The sequence below is a fragment of the Hydractinia symbiolongicarpus genome, chromosome 15 (assembly GCF_029227915.1).
Source record: "Hydractinia symbiolongicarpus strain clone_291-10 chromosome 15, HSymV2.1, whole genome shotgun sequence".
Classification (NCBI taxonomy): domain Eukaryota; kingdom Metazoa; phylum Cnidaria; class Hydrozoa; order Anthoathecata; family Hydractiniidae; genus Hydractinia; species Hydractinia symbiolongicarpus.
In genome coordinates, this window is record NC_079889.1 from 7,110,923 (window position 1) to 7,125,393 (window position 14,471).

The 14,471-nt window shown below is 34.6% G+C and overlaps 1 protein-coding gene across 1 annotated transcript; it reads left to right on the forward strand.

Moving 5' to 3' along the window:
* The first annotated feature begins 12,592 nt into the window (after nt 1–12,592).
* Nucleotides 12,593–13,649, forward strand: LOC130629180 (zinc finger protein GFI1 homolog pag-3-like). Its single transcript, XM_057442305.1, has one exon. It carries the CDS (start codon nt 12,625–12,627, stop codon nt 13,222–13,224), a length of 600 nt encoding a protein of 199 aa, XP_057298288.1. The 5' UTR covers nt 12,593–12,624; the 3' UTR covers nt 13,225–13,649.
* The last annotated feature ends 822 nt before the right edge of the window (nt 13,650–14,471 follow it).

A 14,471-nucleotide genomic window follows, 5' to 3' on the forward strand; every position in this document is an offset into this window, starting at 1 on the left:
GCATTGTTTTGAAAGTCATGAGACTTACAAGTTAACAATATATTTTCTCACCATTTTTTCACATACTTGGAGGTACATCTACATCTTCTGGAACTAGCATCAATTCTTTTCTAACGAAACAGCGATGTAGACCACCTTTAAGATAATACAACACACGGCAGTTTAGTTTTACGATGATATGATCCAGTCTATACTTTTCTTGCTCCAAAAAGCATCAGTCGCACGTCTTTTTTGATCCCCATGTTCTTCTCCAAGTTGAAGCAGATTGAGGTACAAACCATCTTCTGGTAAAGGTTTTTCTTTTTGGTATTCTACGCTTTTCGAAAGAGGAACTTCCAACTTGATGGCTTTTGAGGGTTTGATCCCAATCATCTCAGTCTTACTATTATTTAGAGTCTTCACCGTAGAATATAGATATTTTACCTATATGCTACTAGTCTCCTTAGGAACTAACTCTTGCGCATCTTGAGGCTTAAAGAGTCTCACCGCTAGGATCTTATTAAAAGATTCTACAAACACTGTAAATGTATGATGATATTTTGTTGTGGCACGCTTATTCCCCATGCCTTTACCTTCTTTCAGACCCGTTACCGCATTGAAAGGTCTTGGGGTAGCGCAGAGACCCCGCTTTGTAGATATCCTTTTTCATCTCTGCTACACCTGGAGCTTGTTTCGTGCCAAGAGGTCTTGCAACCTTGTAACGTGAAGCTACATTAATCCCTGTCAGGATATACTTGTACGTGTTGCCGTATAATTTGTTGTGTGGCATGTAAAGCAAGTCAAATTGATGCATTTCATTTGGCTTTGTGATGGTGAAGTGTGGATAGTCAATCTTTTTTGGCCCGCGAATGTGTCGAAGCCAGAGTAGTTGCCGAGAGATCCAATGCGTGACTTTCTTTTTGGATAATTTGCTTTCTACAGCGAGTACTTTGATAGGTTTCTTTCTAGTCCAGGGATTGTCTGTCTTATAGTAGATGCTGCTCAGTTTTTCAGCCCTTTGCTCAGATACAGAGTGAACTCTAGCAGTACTAATTTATTACTACTGGAGCGACGTTTACGCATATTTATAGGCTGCAAACCGCAGGAGAGCTAGGGACCCCACAATGAAGGCAAGATCGCTATTCTTCTGTTTTTCACTCGGATTGTAAAAGTCTGAAAGCTTTAGAGTCTTGCAGAGTAATGTAGTATTGCCGCATACTGTCTTCCAGTTCGGAAGACTTCTTTGGTGTACCAGTCAAGCTTATCCTGACGGTCCTTAACCCATTGTTCTTGAGCTGCCTGCAACTGTTCGATAGCTTTGTCGTGCCGTCGCCTTTCGTCTTCCTCATGCTTTGAAATTTTACTGCATAGATAGTTTGTTCCTGAAAAGGCCGATGCGTTAATAGCCGCACCAGCCACGATTACTGCTATAGTCGCCATTGTTTATTTATTATTTAGGAGGCATCAAACTACGCTTGTACCACCCTACAATATCGCTCCTGTCATATAATCACCAAGCTTCAGACCATCTTCCAGATCCATCTTGGCTCCTGGTCTAGAAACTCCTAGCATCTTTTCTGCCCTCAGTGCTAACAGTATACTGTACGAAACCAAACGAGCAGATTCCCATAGAGGGTCTACGACTCCTTTCTGTTATGCCTTTGAGCTCATTTATTATAGAGCGTTACATTATCTGAAACTTGCTCAAGTCGTCGTTAGACTCGCTGACCTGAGCTGGGTCTGATTTGGAGGTAAGTAGTTGAGTAAGCTCTCGCTCAGGAGACTTTGCAGCTTCTCCATTCACCGTCGCGTTGCTGAGCTCATACCATCAGTGCCGCTAACATGTGGCCTTGTGCTAATCTCCCTGGATGCGTTATTTTTTTGTAATTACACGCTGTTCTGCACCTTGTAGTGTACTGTCACTCATTTATTGTTGGCGACAGCGAGAGCTTACAATTGCGCGTGTTGTGCTGTGATTTTATAAACGCGCTGCACCTATTTCTAAGTCGCACACATGAGCTAAAAAAGCTTACCGCAGGCGGAGTCAGTACGATATTTCGAAAACGTTCTACCCTAAGACTGAGCAGTGCGTAAAACTTTTAGTAAATCCTGATTTAACCTGAGACCTCCAGCTTGCAAGATTTCTGTCATATGCTTCGTGTAATCCTTCATCTCTTTTTGACAGATAATTCCCTCATCTTGTTCTTCTGCATCTAACGCTGACATCTTCCTTTTTCTTGGACAACGTGTCGTTCACCAAAGGCAGAGTATACAAGGATTTCTTATTTTCAGATAAACTAAATTTTAACATTTGTTCTTATTTTGTATATGGTATTTAGTAAACTTTTTTTTATATAAGTATATGTGTATGTAGTTATATATACGTCGTTATCATCTACAATGATCGCTACCACATTTTTTTGGTACACTTCTGTTTACAAAAAATTCCTATCATCAAATAAAAGCAAAGGCTCGATAAGGGCAGGAAGTCAAAACTTCCATTTAATATGGGCGTATTTATATAGATGCTTTTGCATTTTTTCTCTAACATATCTGTTTTCTCTACTGAAAACAAGGATTTTCGTTGTTCATGAAGTTGGGTTAATACCTCTGCTGTCATACTTCTTGTCGGGAGCACTTGAATCTGTTCTCTTATAATGAAATTTAACGGACTGATGACTATAACAATATTCTTTTCATCTCTTGCTGGAAGAAAATAAGGCAGTAGCTGATGATAAAATAAAATATTTTGCTCAAATCCAGTCGGTAACACTGCCAAAACATCACGACCCAGTAAAAAAAAGTCTAAACATTGCAATTGCTCAGATTTAAAATTAAAAACCTTAAAATTGGAATCTTTTAAACAAAATATTTATCGTTACGTTTTATTTCTCCGTAGCTAAATAGCACATGGAAAGATTTTGTAGCTCGCGCATTGATTTTTTGTGACTTCGATATCCTCTTGATTACGGAGTTTCATACCGCGCAGGTCTGGGCGCTAGCGAAGCGCTTTGTAGGGACAAATTTTTGGCTTGTTTTCATTTGTCTCAATAGCCCAAATAATTTTCATGGTCAGTTTTTCACAACTATTCTGGTTAGTGCTGCGAAAAGAGGCAGAAATGCAAAATCCTGCCTGACGTTTCTTCAACTAATTTTTTACTTTAACTGACGTTTTGCTTTTTAATAACACGTTTAAATGGTGTTGCTAACCCTCTTTGTGGTATATTGACATGGGTAAGATGTTGGAATCGAACAAAACTTAAATTACTGACTTTTATAGAGAGGCAAGAAAAGACATATTGTTGATGTTGGTTTTAGGGGTTAGCTTCCTGAAGTTGCAAGCTACATCTACCATACCTTTTGTGTTGTGAAGAATAAAGTAATGGATAAAAAGAAACACTATTCTATCATTATCAGTGCACTTTGGCAAGAAGAAATAAAAATTACAGCTAGCTATAGAAAGACTTAAAGGAAGTTTTTTTACAGTAAGCTATAGCTATAGCTAGCTATATATGGATCTGTAAGTTTGACATGGATTAACGTGGAAGAACATTTAATAAAGGATTTATTTGCAAAGTATAGCTAACTAGTTATATAAAAAAGAGCACAGATGAAATCGACTGAAAATAAAATACACATTTCAATGATATAATGACTGGCTTTAACTTTTCGTTAGAAATTATTGTATATAAATATTACATAACTAGCTAGGAAGGAATATATATAATAGCATGTTACACTGTATTGCTGTGTTCTTAATTTTGGTAAAATGCAAGAATAAATTTAGGCAAGGTCCACTTTCACAATTTTGTGATAGCTATAGTAATTTTGGTACATTGACAAAAGAAAAAATTGGCAACCGAAAATATTTGACGAAAACAGTTAAAGTCACAAAATTTTTTTAAAAAGTTATTTTCCATTAAATTTGTTTATTTTAACAACAGTATGTTATTTTATTTTATATTTCGCAGCGGTCGAAACTTTGAAACAATTTTTAAGGCTAAGTTGGTGTTTCAACTGCACTGTTATGTCGAGTGATATCTGGGCACTTACCCACCTATATATCTGATTACTGTATGAATAAGGCTACGATATATATGTGTGACCCCTAGCTAACAAAAACTACAACGAGACAGATACAGCCAGCTTTTTGACAATTTTTAATTTGGTTTATAAAAAATGTAGGTAGCTCTGCCCTGGTTAGTTAAATAAAGCACAAAATAAGAAATTTTGGAATTGTTTTTTAATATTATAGCTAGCTAGATATCTTTTTAATGAGCATGAAACTATTAGTTTAGAAAAAACCCATTGTTTTCTTTACTGTGATATTTTTTAGACAATATTAAAACTTGTGATGTAACTAACTACGAAAATAAGGTTTCTTTGTCTTTTGACTGCCAACTTTTCATGATGAGTATACCCCACAACTTGAAGCAATTAAAATAATAGCCAAGTTTAGGTCTTGAACCTTCATAATATGCAATATAATGTCAATACTGAGTATCCTTCTTTTGAATAATTGTAAAATCAATATATCGCACCAGTTTAAAAAGTAAAAATACAAAGAAAAAAGTGAATAATTCTCTTCGCACTGCATGTTTTTCTTAGCAAATGCCTTACGCTCTGCGGGGGATATAAAAATTTGTCCCTACAAGCGCTTCGCTAGTGCCCAGACCTGCGCGGTAGGAAACTCCGTAATGGTTCTAGTAATATTGCGGTTAAACGAGAGAAATTAAAATGCCCACATATAGTGGGCATTTTCAGTCTGCGATGCCAGGGCTATTTCTTCTCGCCATCGGAGATTGTCAAAAAGAGAAAACGAGCCCTACGGACAAGGTTGCTCTTCACACTTTTTAAGTTATTAACTCATTTTCTGTATAAGGAAGTAGGAGCGTTATAAATATTCCTATCTTTTGAAGAAATAATTAGTCGGAATGTAAATGTTAAACCCTACCAAAAAAACTTTACTTCATAATCAGAGCCATTTTAATCCATAACAGTTTTCTTTCTTTTCTCAGTTTTCAATAAGAGCATCAATAAACGAATGATTTATTACAGTTAGACCCGATACCCTACGTGATACCCGAGACCCAATACCCGATACCCGAGATCCGAGACCCTTACACAGATACCCGATACCCCATGACCCGAGACCCAATACCCTGATACTGATACCCGAGACCCGATACCCTGATGATTTTTTTTATTATCATTTTTTTGTTGTTGTTTTTGAATATGAACGATAATAATAACACATATTTTGATACGCATATTTCTTCGTTATACGGGAATATTTGTTGCACGTAATATGCGAATATGCTGCTGGCTCAACAATGGTTTTATATCACCAGGAACTACAATTCAACTAGCATCAAAAAATTATTTTGTCTGCTCAAATGTGAATGATTAAAGTGATAAGAGACTTTTTAAATTCATTAGAGAATGCTTATTTTTTCGTTGTAGGGTCGAAATAACTCCTTTTGGTTTTCGAAACCACAACCGATTCCACAACCATAGCAAGTTGATACATTTTTGTGGGTGTAGTTGAGAAGGAACAAGACATAACCGTTTATCTGTTGGCACAGGTAGTGCTGGTTTTATTCACTGTTGTTGAATGTGGAATAGGTTGCGATGATGGTAGTATTGGAGATGTTTGTATTAAAGGCGCAGATGATGCTATTGGTTGCGTTGAATATGAAATATTTGTCTGTGGAGTAGTTAAAACAATAGTAGGCTGCAATAACGGTAGCGTGGATGGTATTTTCGTTTGTGCAGAAGCTGGATCGATTAAATTTGTGATTCGAACCTTTTTGACGTTAGTTGGCTCTTTTCGTCTGTGAGTTGCCTTCGTTTTCTTTTTGTCCGCGTTCTTCTTTTTAGAAAAGTCTACTAAGTTTCTGATGTTAGGTGTGCCTTGTAAAAGTACTATAAATTCACTAAAAACACGACCTTTACTCTTTGCTTTTTCCTTTCATTCGATCCATCGAACAGGCACTTTCACATTATCGCTTAAGGTAGGTTTCCATACGACTGCATTTTTCTGCGACTGCATTCAAACATCGCCGAAAAAAAATCAAGAAATAAAAAAAAAAATCAGGGTATCGGGTATCGGTGACAGGGTATCGGGTCTCGGGTATCACATAGGGTATCAGGTCTCATTTTTTTCACATTCTTGTTAAAACTCACTGCTTGCAGTTTATTTTAGTAACTGCTATAAAGTCCAAAAAGCTGTAGGAATTTGGACCAAAATTAAGTTCCACAAAATCCGACCTTTTAAACTTTATCGAATTCTGCTGATGTTTAAAGAACGCATTTTATTTTACACATACTTTTATGTTGTTATCATTTGCTTAGAAAATATTCCAAATGCCAAACCAACCGTAAAGATTAATTCAGATTTATCATAAGAGCATCCAATCATAAAAATATGTAAGCAAATTTTATTTCTCGCGAATAGTTTTAGGTTGAACCTTATCTGACTGACTGGTTAGAATTGCTTCTTGTATCTTAGTCAAAATGGATATGCTGTCAAAAAACAGCTTAGGCGTCTTTGACAAATGATCAGTTCAGGAACACAGAAAGTATGATGATAATGAAATTATTTTCTGTTTCAATTTTATTAAAACAATCTAAAACCTTATCATACCAAATTTTAAGTAAATATTTTAAGTTTTGGTGAAGTTATGGGGCTTTTAATTGAAAAGGACACAACCCGGTTTTGACTTATTTTGTCAATGTTAAAGCTTGCTTCTCACCTGGCACTAAGGAGCACTAAAGAGCACTAAAGACCGCTAACGAGCGATGTCTCGTGTTTTTTCACAAGTCAGAATCAGTTTCAACGCTCCTTAGTGCCCATTGTCGCTCATTAGTGCTGTTTTTCGAGCACTAACAAGCACTAAGGCTTAGTGCTGTTATCAAAGATTTTTGATAACAGCACTAAGATTCTAGTGCTTGTTTTATTGTTTTCTTCTGAGATCAAAGGTGCCGACATTTGTGCAAAAGTATTTTGTACAGAACATGATTTCAAATGATGAAATATAGTGTGAATTTTGAATATATTCTGTGTGTGTTTCAAGACAGAGGAAAATGTCGTTGAAGAAATCGAAACGTAACCAACCTTCATGCATAGCAGAGGATGAACGGCTAGCAGAATGTGTTAGAAATTTTCCTGCGCTTTATTCCCCTTTTTCATTTTGTAGCCTGAATATTGGACGTATCCAAAATCTTTTTTTCTTCAAATTGTGTTAAAATTTTTGTAAACCTAGCAAAAGCAGCAGCAAAAAAAACCTTCCTCTTCTACGTTTCATGCTGAAAAAAGTTCCTTTATTAATATTTTCCTCTTATAGTGTGAATCACTTTCAAACAGACGTTCATTTTCCAGTGCTCTTTATTAGTGCTCAATTTCTATCGCTCTTTAGTGCTCTTTAGTGCTCCTTAGTGCCAGGTGAAAACCAAGCCTAAAAGTCTTGAGATAATATGTCACAGTTGTTAGCTATTCAATATCCACAGGCATTTAATTTCACAACATGCTTTAACAACATGGTGCTAGTAAAAATAGGCTTTTATGCCAATGTCTAACAAATTAGAACTAGGATTACAAAATACTGAAAAAACGCGTGAAAAGTTATACAGCGCCTTAAAATTCGAGATTCCAAAGAGTTGTTTAGCAGAACTAATGGAACAAAAAAAATTGAATGCTGTGCATCCCAAAACAAAATGTGATCCAAAATCTTTGTCAAAGTTAGCAGAGGAATTTAAGCTATCTGATAAATATTCAACTTCGTCTCCTCAAATAGAAAATGTAAAGAATTTTACAGAATGTATATAAATTTTTGAAATTTGTGAAAACGACAAGGTGTAAAACTGCATAAGTTGTACCAGGGTCAGGAACATAAACCAATGATTTTAAGACTTCAGCACTTGCTCGTAACCAAAAATGAAATATTTTTGACACTAATCCAAGGGATATATTCGGTGAGCTATATCTTTATTAAGTAGGCCAAGACGAAGCTTTAACAACATCAACAAAAATTCATCTTTGGAATGCAATTTTCTTTCCCTGCCAAATTTTTTAGGTGTACCGTTAAACTTTCTTTTAACCGGATCAGAACAATATCTTCTCTGAACATATGGAGATATAAAATTATGAAGAATATTAAATACTTCAATTGACTTGAGATTGTTAAAAAATTTGACATAGTTTTGAGTAAGGAAAGTTTTATGGAGTAACACTTGGCTTTTTCTGTGATATAACATATTTCGTTTTTTTCTGTTTTTTTTGTTATATCCAGTAAGCAATTATTCATGATAAGTAGTAAGGAAATTGATAATAAATATATAACTATTTTTTGGAAATTAATGTCATCAGGATTTTTGGTGACGGTATTATTTATTTTACGGCTGTATGGTAGTTTATTGTTATTATCTTTGATACTTAATATTTTAGGCGGAATAGGAGTTGAAGTAAATGTTTATTATTTATAAAAGAATTGGTTTCATCAGGTACAATAGCTATCGTGTCTTTATTATTATAAAATAGCTGATTATTTGATTTTGAGTGTTGCGGCGTAACCATATTTGTTGAGGAATAATTTTTTGCTTTTGTTGATGGAGTTTGTTAGATTGATAAAATAGGATTTTTCTGAAAATGAATCCTCTGAAGAATATGTGATACTTCTTCTAGATGAATGATCAGACAAATTTTTAATTCTTGAGGAAGCATTATATCGAAGATTTTTTGTGGGTAAGGGATTTATTAAGGAGGGTTTACCATCCACAAAATGTCCAGAACAAACTCTGCTATGAGCATTTGGAGTCCATGGCATCCACACGATTAATAAGTCTGATCCATTTATCTGGGCGAACAGGATCTTTAATTGCAGTGGGAAATGGGTATAATTTGAATGGAGGATCACAAGAACAATTTTTATGAATAATTCCATCATGGATGATACAATTAATAAATTTCCATTTTTCAAGCTTTCTTGAACCATTTTTACAGTCCTTTAGGGCGCAGAAATAAGAAGTAGTCATCTCTTTGATTAGTTTAAAAATCAAAAATAAACAATCACCACCAAGGAAAGGACCGCTAATAACAAAAACAACTCAATTTTTTTGTGTGAGCGTTACATGCACTCAATTAAAAACGTACAAAATCCTAAACAACGGGAATTGTAAAAGCGTGTATTATTCTTTTGTTTTGACATAAAGAAAAGTGCCAGTGCTCTCCACCGTAGATATTAACTCTGACTTTAGGTTAGTGAAATTATATCTATAGCGCGTTGAGGGAATTTTATGTTTAATTCTATTGTTTAACTAACTTATTATACATCAACGTTACTTATTAGGAATACGTACACATTTTTTGCGAGATAAAAGCAATGTGGAACGATTTTCCACTACGAGCGAAGAAGAAATTAAAAATATACAAGATAAATCACTGCTTTTTTTTAACTAATTTGTATTGAATTAACATGAATATATTACTCTAAAATTTATTTTTATTTATTTTCATTCAGGCGTGACATAAACAAGCTTTGATTTTCTTGTGAAATAAATACCATCTCGTGCATAATTTATTATAAATTTAAAAAAAATTATGAATTAAAAGACATCACATATTATCTTGCAATAAATTTCTTCGCTGTTGTACTTCTCGAAAAAAGTATTGTCATATTATTTTCGTTTTCTAGTTCTCGTATATCTAACTCGCCCAAAGACTCGTGAAATATGTAAAGGAGGACATAGAAAAAAATATTTCCGATATTTTTATCAGCACTGTGCGATAACTACTATAACTACATACCTGTTAACCACAACGTAAAATGAATAATTTAAAACATGTGATATACATTTTGTAAAAGAAACAACACATTTTTAATATTTTGTGTAAAATTATTTTGTCTATAAGGAAAATAATGTCAAACAAAATGGCTGCAGCATAATTCATATGTGTACTGGGCGACACTGCTTCTCTCAGATAGTAATTTTATGTAATGAATTCTCTGCATTAACACTATTTGGTTTTATCTTGATAATTTGCTAGTAAGTGTAGCTAGCTAGCTACTTACTTTTCTAGTTATTGAAAATTTTACAGCTATTAAGTATTTCCATGTAAACAGTCTCACTTTATGGTGTCCTTCCTTTTACTGTCATTGCCTAAAAATGCTTTTCATTAAAAATATGCTACAGCGCCTCAGCCATTTTAATACGAACGGCTCCTGTGCATCCCAGACTCGCTGCCTTGCCAAAATGTCTTTTGTGAGGCAAATTATGCGACACATCCGCGCCAATCAGGTTTTATATCGAACCAGCCTCCTTCAGGGCCATGTTTGTATCCCGTTTCAGAAAAGATACAAGATACATTGGAAACGAGGTTGGTATCCTATCATTGATGTAAAATGTCTTTTCTCAGGGGTCATTTGGCGTATTTTTTCCTACAAAATCTAGTTGTCTGTCTGCCAATCGGATAACTGCTTAAACAACAACACCTTAGAGGTGATTTTTTACCCCAGTTTGCCTTCAAATCTTAACTGTGCTAAGGATAAGCTAAGAATATATCAGAATGATTTATGATCAAAAGTTAAAAATATTTATGTTGAAACGAAGAAACACTAATCTTATATAAAGTCGATTTAGGCAGCAACTTATGTTAGAGGATAACCCCAAACCTTTATGTGACATTATTAAGATCTTTATGACGTTTATCTACCATGGAACAGCTATTTTGTTCCAAAACGTAATTAAATGGTTCCCCAACGAACGTTGCAAATCAGTACATAAGAGTTTCTTAAGGTTAGCGACTTTTGTAAAAAATATTAGTCATAAGTGTATTTTTGATGACGATTTTATTTTCGTATGTCTTCCGATGTATGGTACGGCAAATTATGTACCATTGTATTAATTAATCACGAACATCCGAACACAATTGTTGCCCATAATATTGTTTAGTTGTTTTTAGGAAGAAATTTTTTTTTTCAAATTTTCTAGAGTCGGACTATTGAAACTATTGAAAGAGGTAGGCCAGTGAAACAGTTCTTTTATAGTAAACAAATACTTTGAAATTGCATCCTTATGCGGGTGAAAGAGTCATGAATACGATCGCTCTTGTCGCTTTTATTCTCTCTTCTATTTTTTACTAGGATGAAAATTCATGTCACAGAGACAAAGTATTGTCGCAGTCAAAGTAAAAGAAGATAAAAAAGAAACAGCGAGTACTGTTTCTTTATACGCAAAGTCGAGGAGTAGATAACTTACATAGATAGAAATTGTTGCACCTCTTCCCTTTCCTTTAAAAGGAAGAGGTTTTGTATTTTAACATTTTTATTATGTTTGTAGTGTAAGGAAATCTGCTTATGACAAAATTAATTTTCGTCAATTGTGAAGGTGACGGATAGTCTGAACAAATGGAAGTATTTTGTGTTGCTTCCTCCTGTCTTCCTGTCAAACTGTTTATCTTTTATCCACGCGCACGATTTCCTTTAGTGCGAAAAAAACTAATTTCTTTAAATCGGTGTGAATTTCATACCTTCAAAATTTTCTGAAAACAAATCAAAAAAAAGTAAAAGTAAACCGAAAATAAAACAAAACAAAGTAATCAAAAGCAGAAGTAGCAAACGTTTTTCGGTTAAAAGAGTCTTAATTGATCATATTTTCCAAAATTTCTGAACATATCCAACTATTTAACATGACCAATACCAGCTAATTGCGCACAAAAATAAGATAAAGTTGTTTCCAACCGTTATTCAAATGAAAAGACAGAAAAAATTAATTACAACATATGACGTCATAATACAATATGTAAACACAAAAATAAAACCATTAATTTCATGTAGTTATCAAATCAATAATCTAATTACAGCTATTGTTTGCTAGCGTAACCTAAAATTATTCTTAATGACACTTATGCAACGAGTATTCGCTTAAAAATTGTAACATTGTAGAGAAAGGTTAGTCACGATTTTTGCAGAGCAAGCATCAACATGCCTAAAGCCTTTCTTGTTAAAAGACACGCTAAATATGTAAAGAAAAGTACTCCGCATGAAGAACTGTTCTTTCAGAAACTTGGTGAGTAAGAAATTACAATTGAGGCTGCAAACATTAATTTTTGTGTACGGTCAGGAACGTTTAGTATAAAATTTTTATGAGCAGGTATGACAGCTTAGTTGAGAACAAACTACTTTTTTTAAGTAAGATAACTGGGAGTATAGTTGCTTTGACTATGCAGAAATGATCTCTTACATTGTTTTTTCATCTGTATGTTGTTTTCAGTCAACTATTATGAACCAGAAAGAATATTTATAAGTGGATGACGTCAATCGATCATTTAGTTAAAGTTTGTGGTCACCACTGCTCGAGAATGAATAATGTATTAGTGAGAGCCATGTGCGAGTATGCCACAACAAACACGTTCAGAAAAAGATTTTAGTGGATAAAAGGAGTCTGCTACTAACCGCGATTTAGTTTGGCAAATTTTTCTCACTTATTTCTGATGTTAAAATTACAGCGAAAAGGAGAAATAATTAGTGTAGGATGCCATCCTCAAGGATAATATCTAATCATTCACTTGCTTAACTTTTTTACTTTTTTTTCCTTTCAGGCAGAGGAGGTAATACCATTTGTCATTCTGAAATTATTTCACCAAAAATGGTAAAAATTCAGTCCTTCGAGAAGAGTCACTCCCTATCAAGGCAAAATTGGTTGCATCAAGAACAGTGCGATGTACTTGCTGGTCGGGTTAATGACGCTACTTTTTTATGTTCACCTGTCACTTACACGCAGGAGCTGAAAGTTATAATCCCTTCACCAGCGGGAAGTGTTTGCTCTACAACTGGTACTGAAGATGAAAAACGATTTAGTGCAGACTGCATCACTAAGATATTCTTTCCCTCTGCAAAAGACGATTTAGAAAAGCATAAATGTGAAATATGCTTAAAGTCATTTAAGCGTGCGAGTAGTCTTTCCAACCATCGCCTCATACACAACAACTCGAAAGCTTTCAAATGTGATCAATGTAACATGTCATTTTTAAGGAAATCAGACCTTGGAAAGCATGTTGTCATTCATAGTGGGAACAAACCATATGGTTGTTCGACATGTGGCAAACGATTTAGTCAATCTTCAAATATGCTGACTCATCAGCGAAGACATTCTGGCATAAGACCGTACTCGTGTACGTTCTGCGGAAAATCGTTTTATAGAAAAGTAGATGTGCGCAGACATTGTTCCGTACATAGAAGCTTGTAACTTTGAAGGTTAAAAATTTAGAAGAATTTTGATAATGTAATTATCTTGTGTGCATATGTATATAAAGTTATAGACAACAAATTTTATATTGGATAATATGTTTCTTTCCCTATTTCAAGTGTTCTAGCTTTCTTGTAGCTACTGTATGACGCTTGCTGCTGCACTCGATGAGAATTAAAAAAGTATGTTAACAATCATAATTCGTCTTTTCTTCAAGCAGATTTTTTATAACAAATGGTATGATGGAATTAGTAAGCGGTAGTAGCTTAAACACGAGGCAACAAGTCCTGGGACGAGGCTGCCTGATAGAAATAAGAAAAGAAAAGGTGTGGGAATTTTATTGCTGTTGTTCTTACGTTTTTTAACCCTATTCGATTCTGACGTTGTTTTTTTTATAACTCTTTAATGTTATGTTGCATGGCTACAATCTATGTTATGATACCCGTATACGTCTGCCCGTCCGACGCACGCAATGTGGTATAAAAAGGACGGGCGAACTCGTGGATTTTTCCACGGGCTAACGACTAGTACTTACTGAGTTTCAATATTTATATATTAGAGTACATGCAAAAATTTTAGGTCCCATACCTTTCAGAGGCTTTGACATTGGCTATTACTCGAAACTAACCCTAAAAATCTCTACAAAAGGTTTATAGTAGGGAAAATATAATAACTCTTGTTAGAATTAAGGCTGGAACTTAAAACTTACACCACAACTTTGTTTCATCAAGAAGAATCTTCGTTATGTTTTGGTAACGTGATTAATCCGAGTTTCGGGCAATATTTGGCAATTTTGCATCCGATCTATGTAAAAACCGGAATATATGTTAAATAACTTTTATTTAGCAATCATAAACTTCAAACAGAATGTAAAAATTCGCACTAGAACTACAGTAATTGAATTTTAAGCAAATTTCAAGCTTTTGATGACGGCACAGAAAATGTGTTGACCCAAACAAAAAGTTATTGCTGCCATTTTGTTTCTTTTTTCACGTAGTATAAGTGTGCCAAGTTTGATTTAATTAGGACAAGCCTATGAGATGTTATTAAGGGGGGGGGGGGAGGAGGTGGCAGATTCCCACCCCTCCCCCCGGTCATAATATATTCTATAAACACAGGACCGAATAGGGTTAACATGTTTATTTTTGTATATCCGTTAGCCGGCACTATTTTGACTTGGCAAAAATTTTTCTGTAACTTACTAAGCGAATGAAAGTGACAGTTTTTAGTCTAACACATAAAAATAT

Excerpts from the sequence above, each read along its gene's own strand:
- LOC130629180 (XM_057442305.1), top strand. The coding sequence starts at position 12,625 with ATGGTAAAAATTCAGTCCTTCGAGAAGAGTCACTCCCTATCAAGGCAA.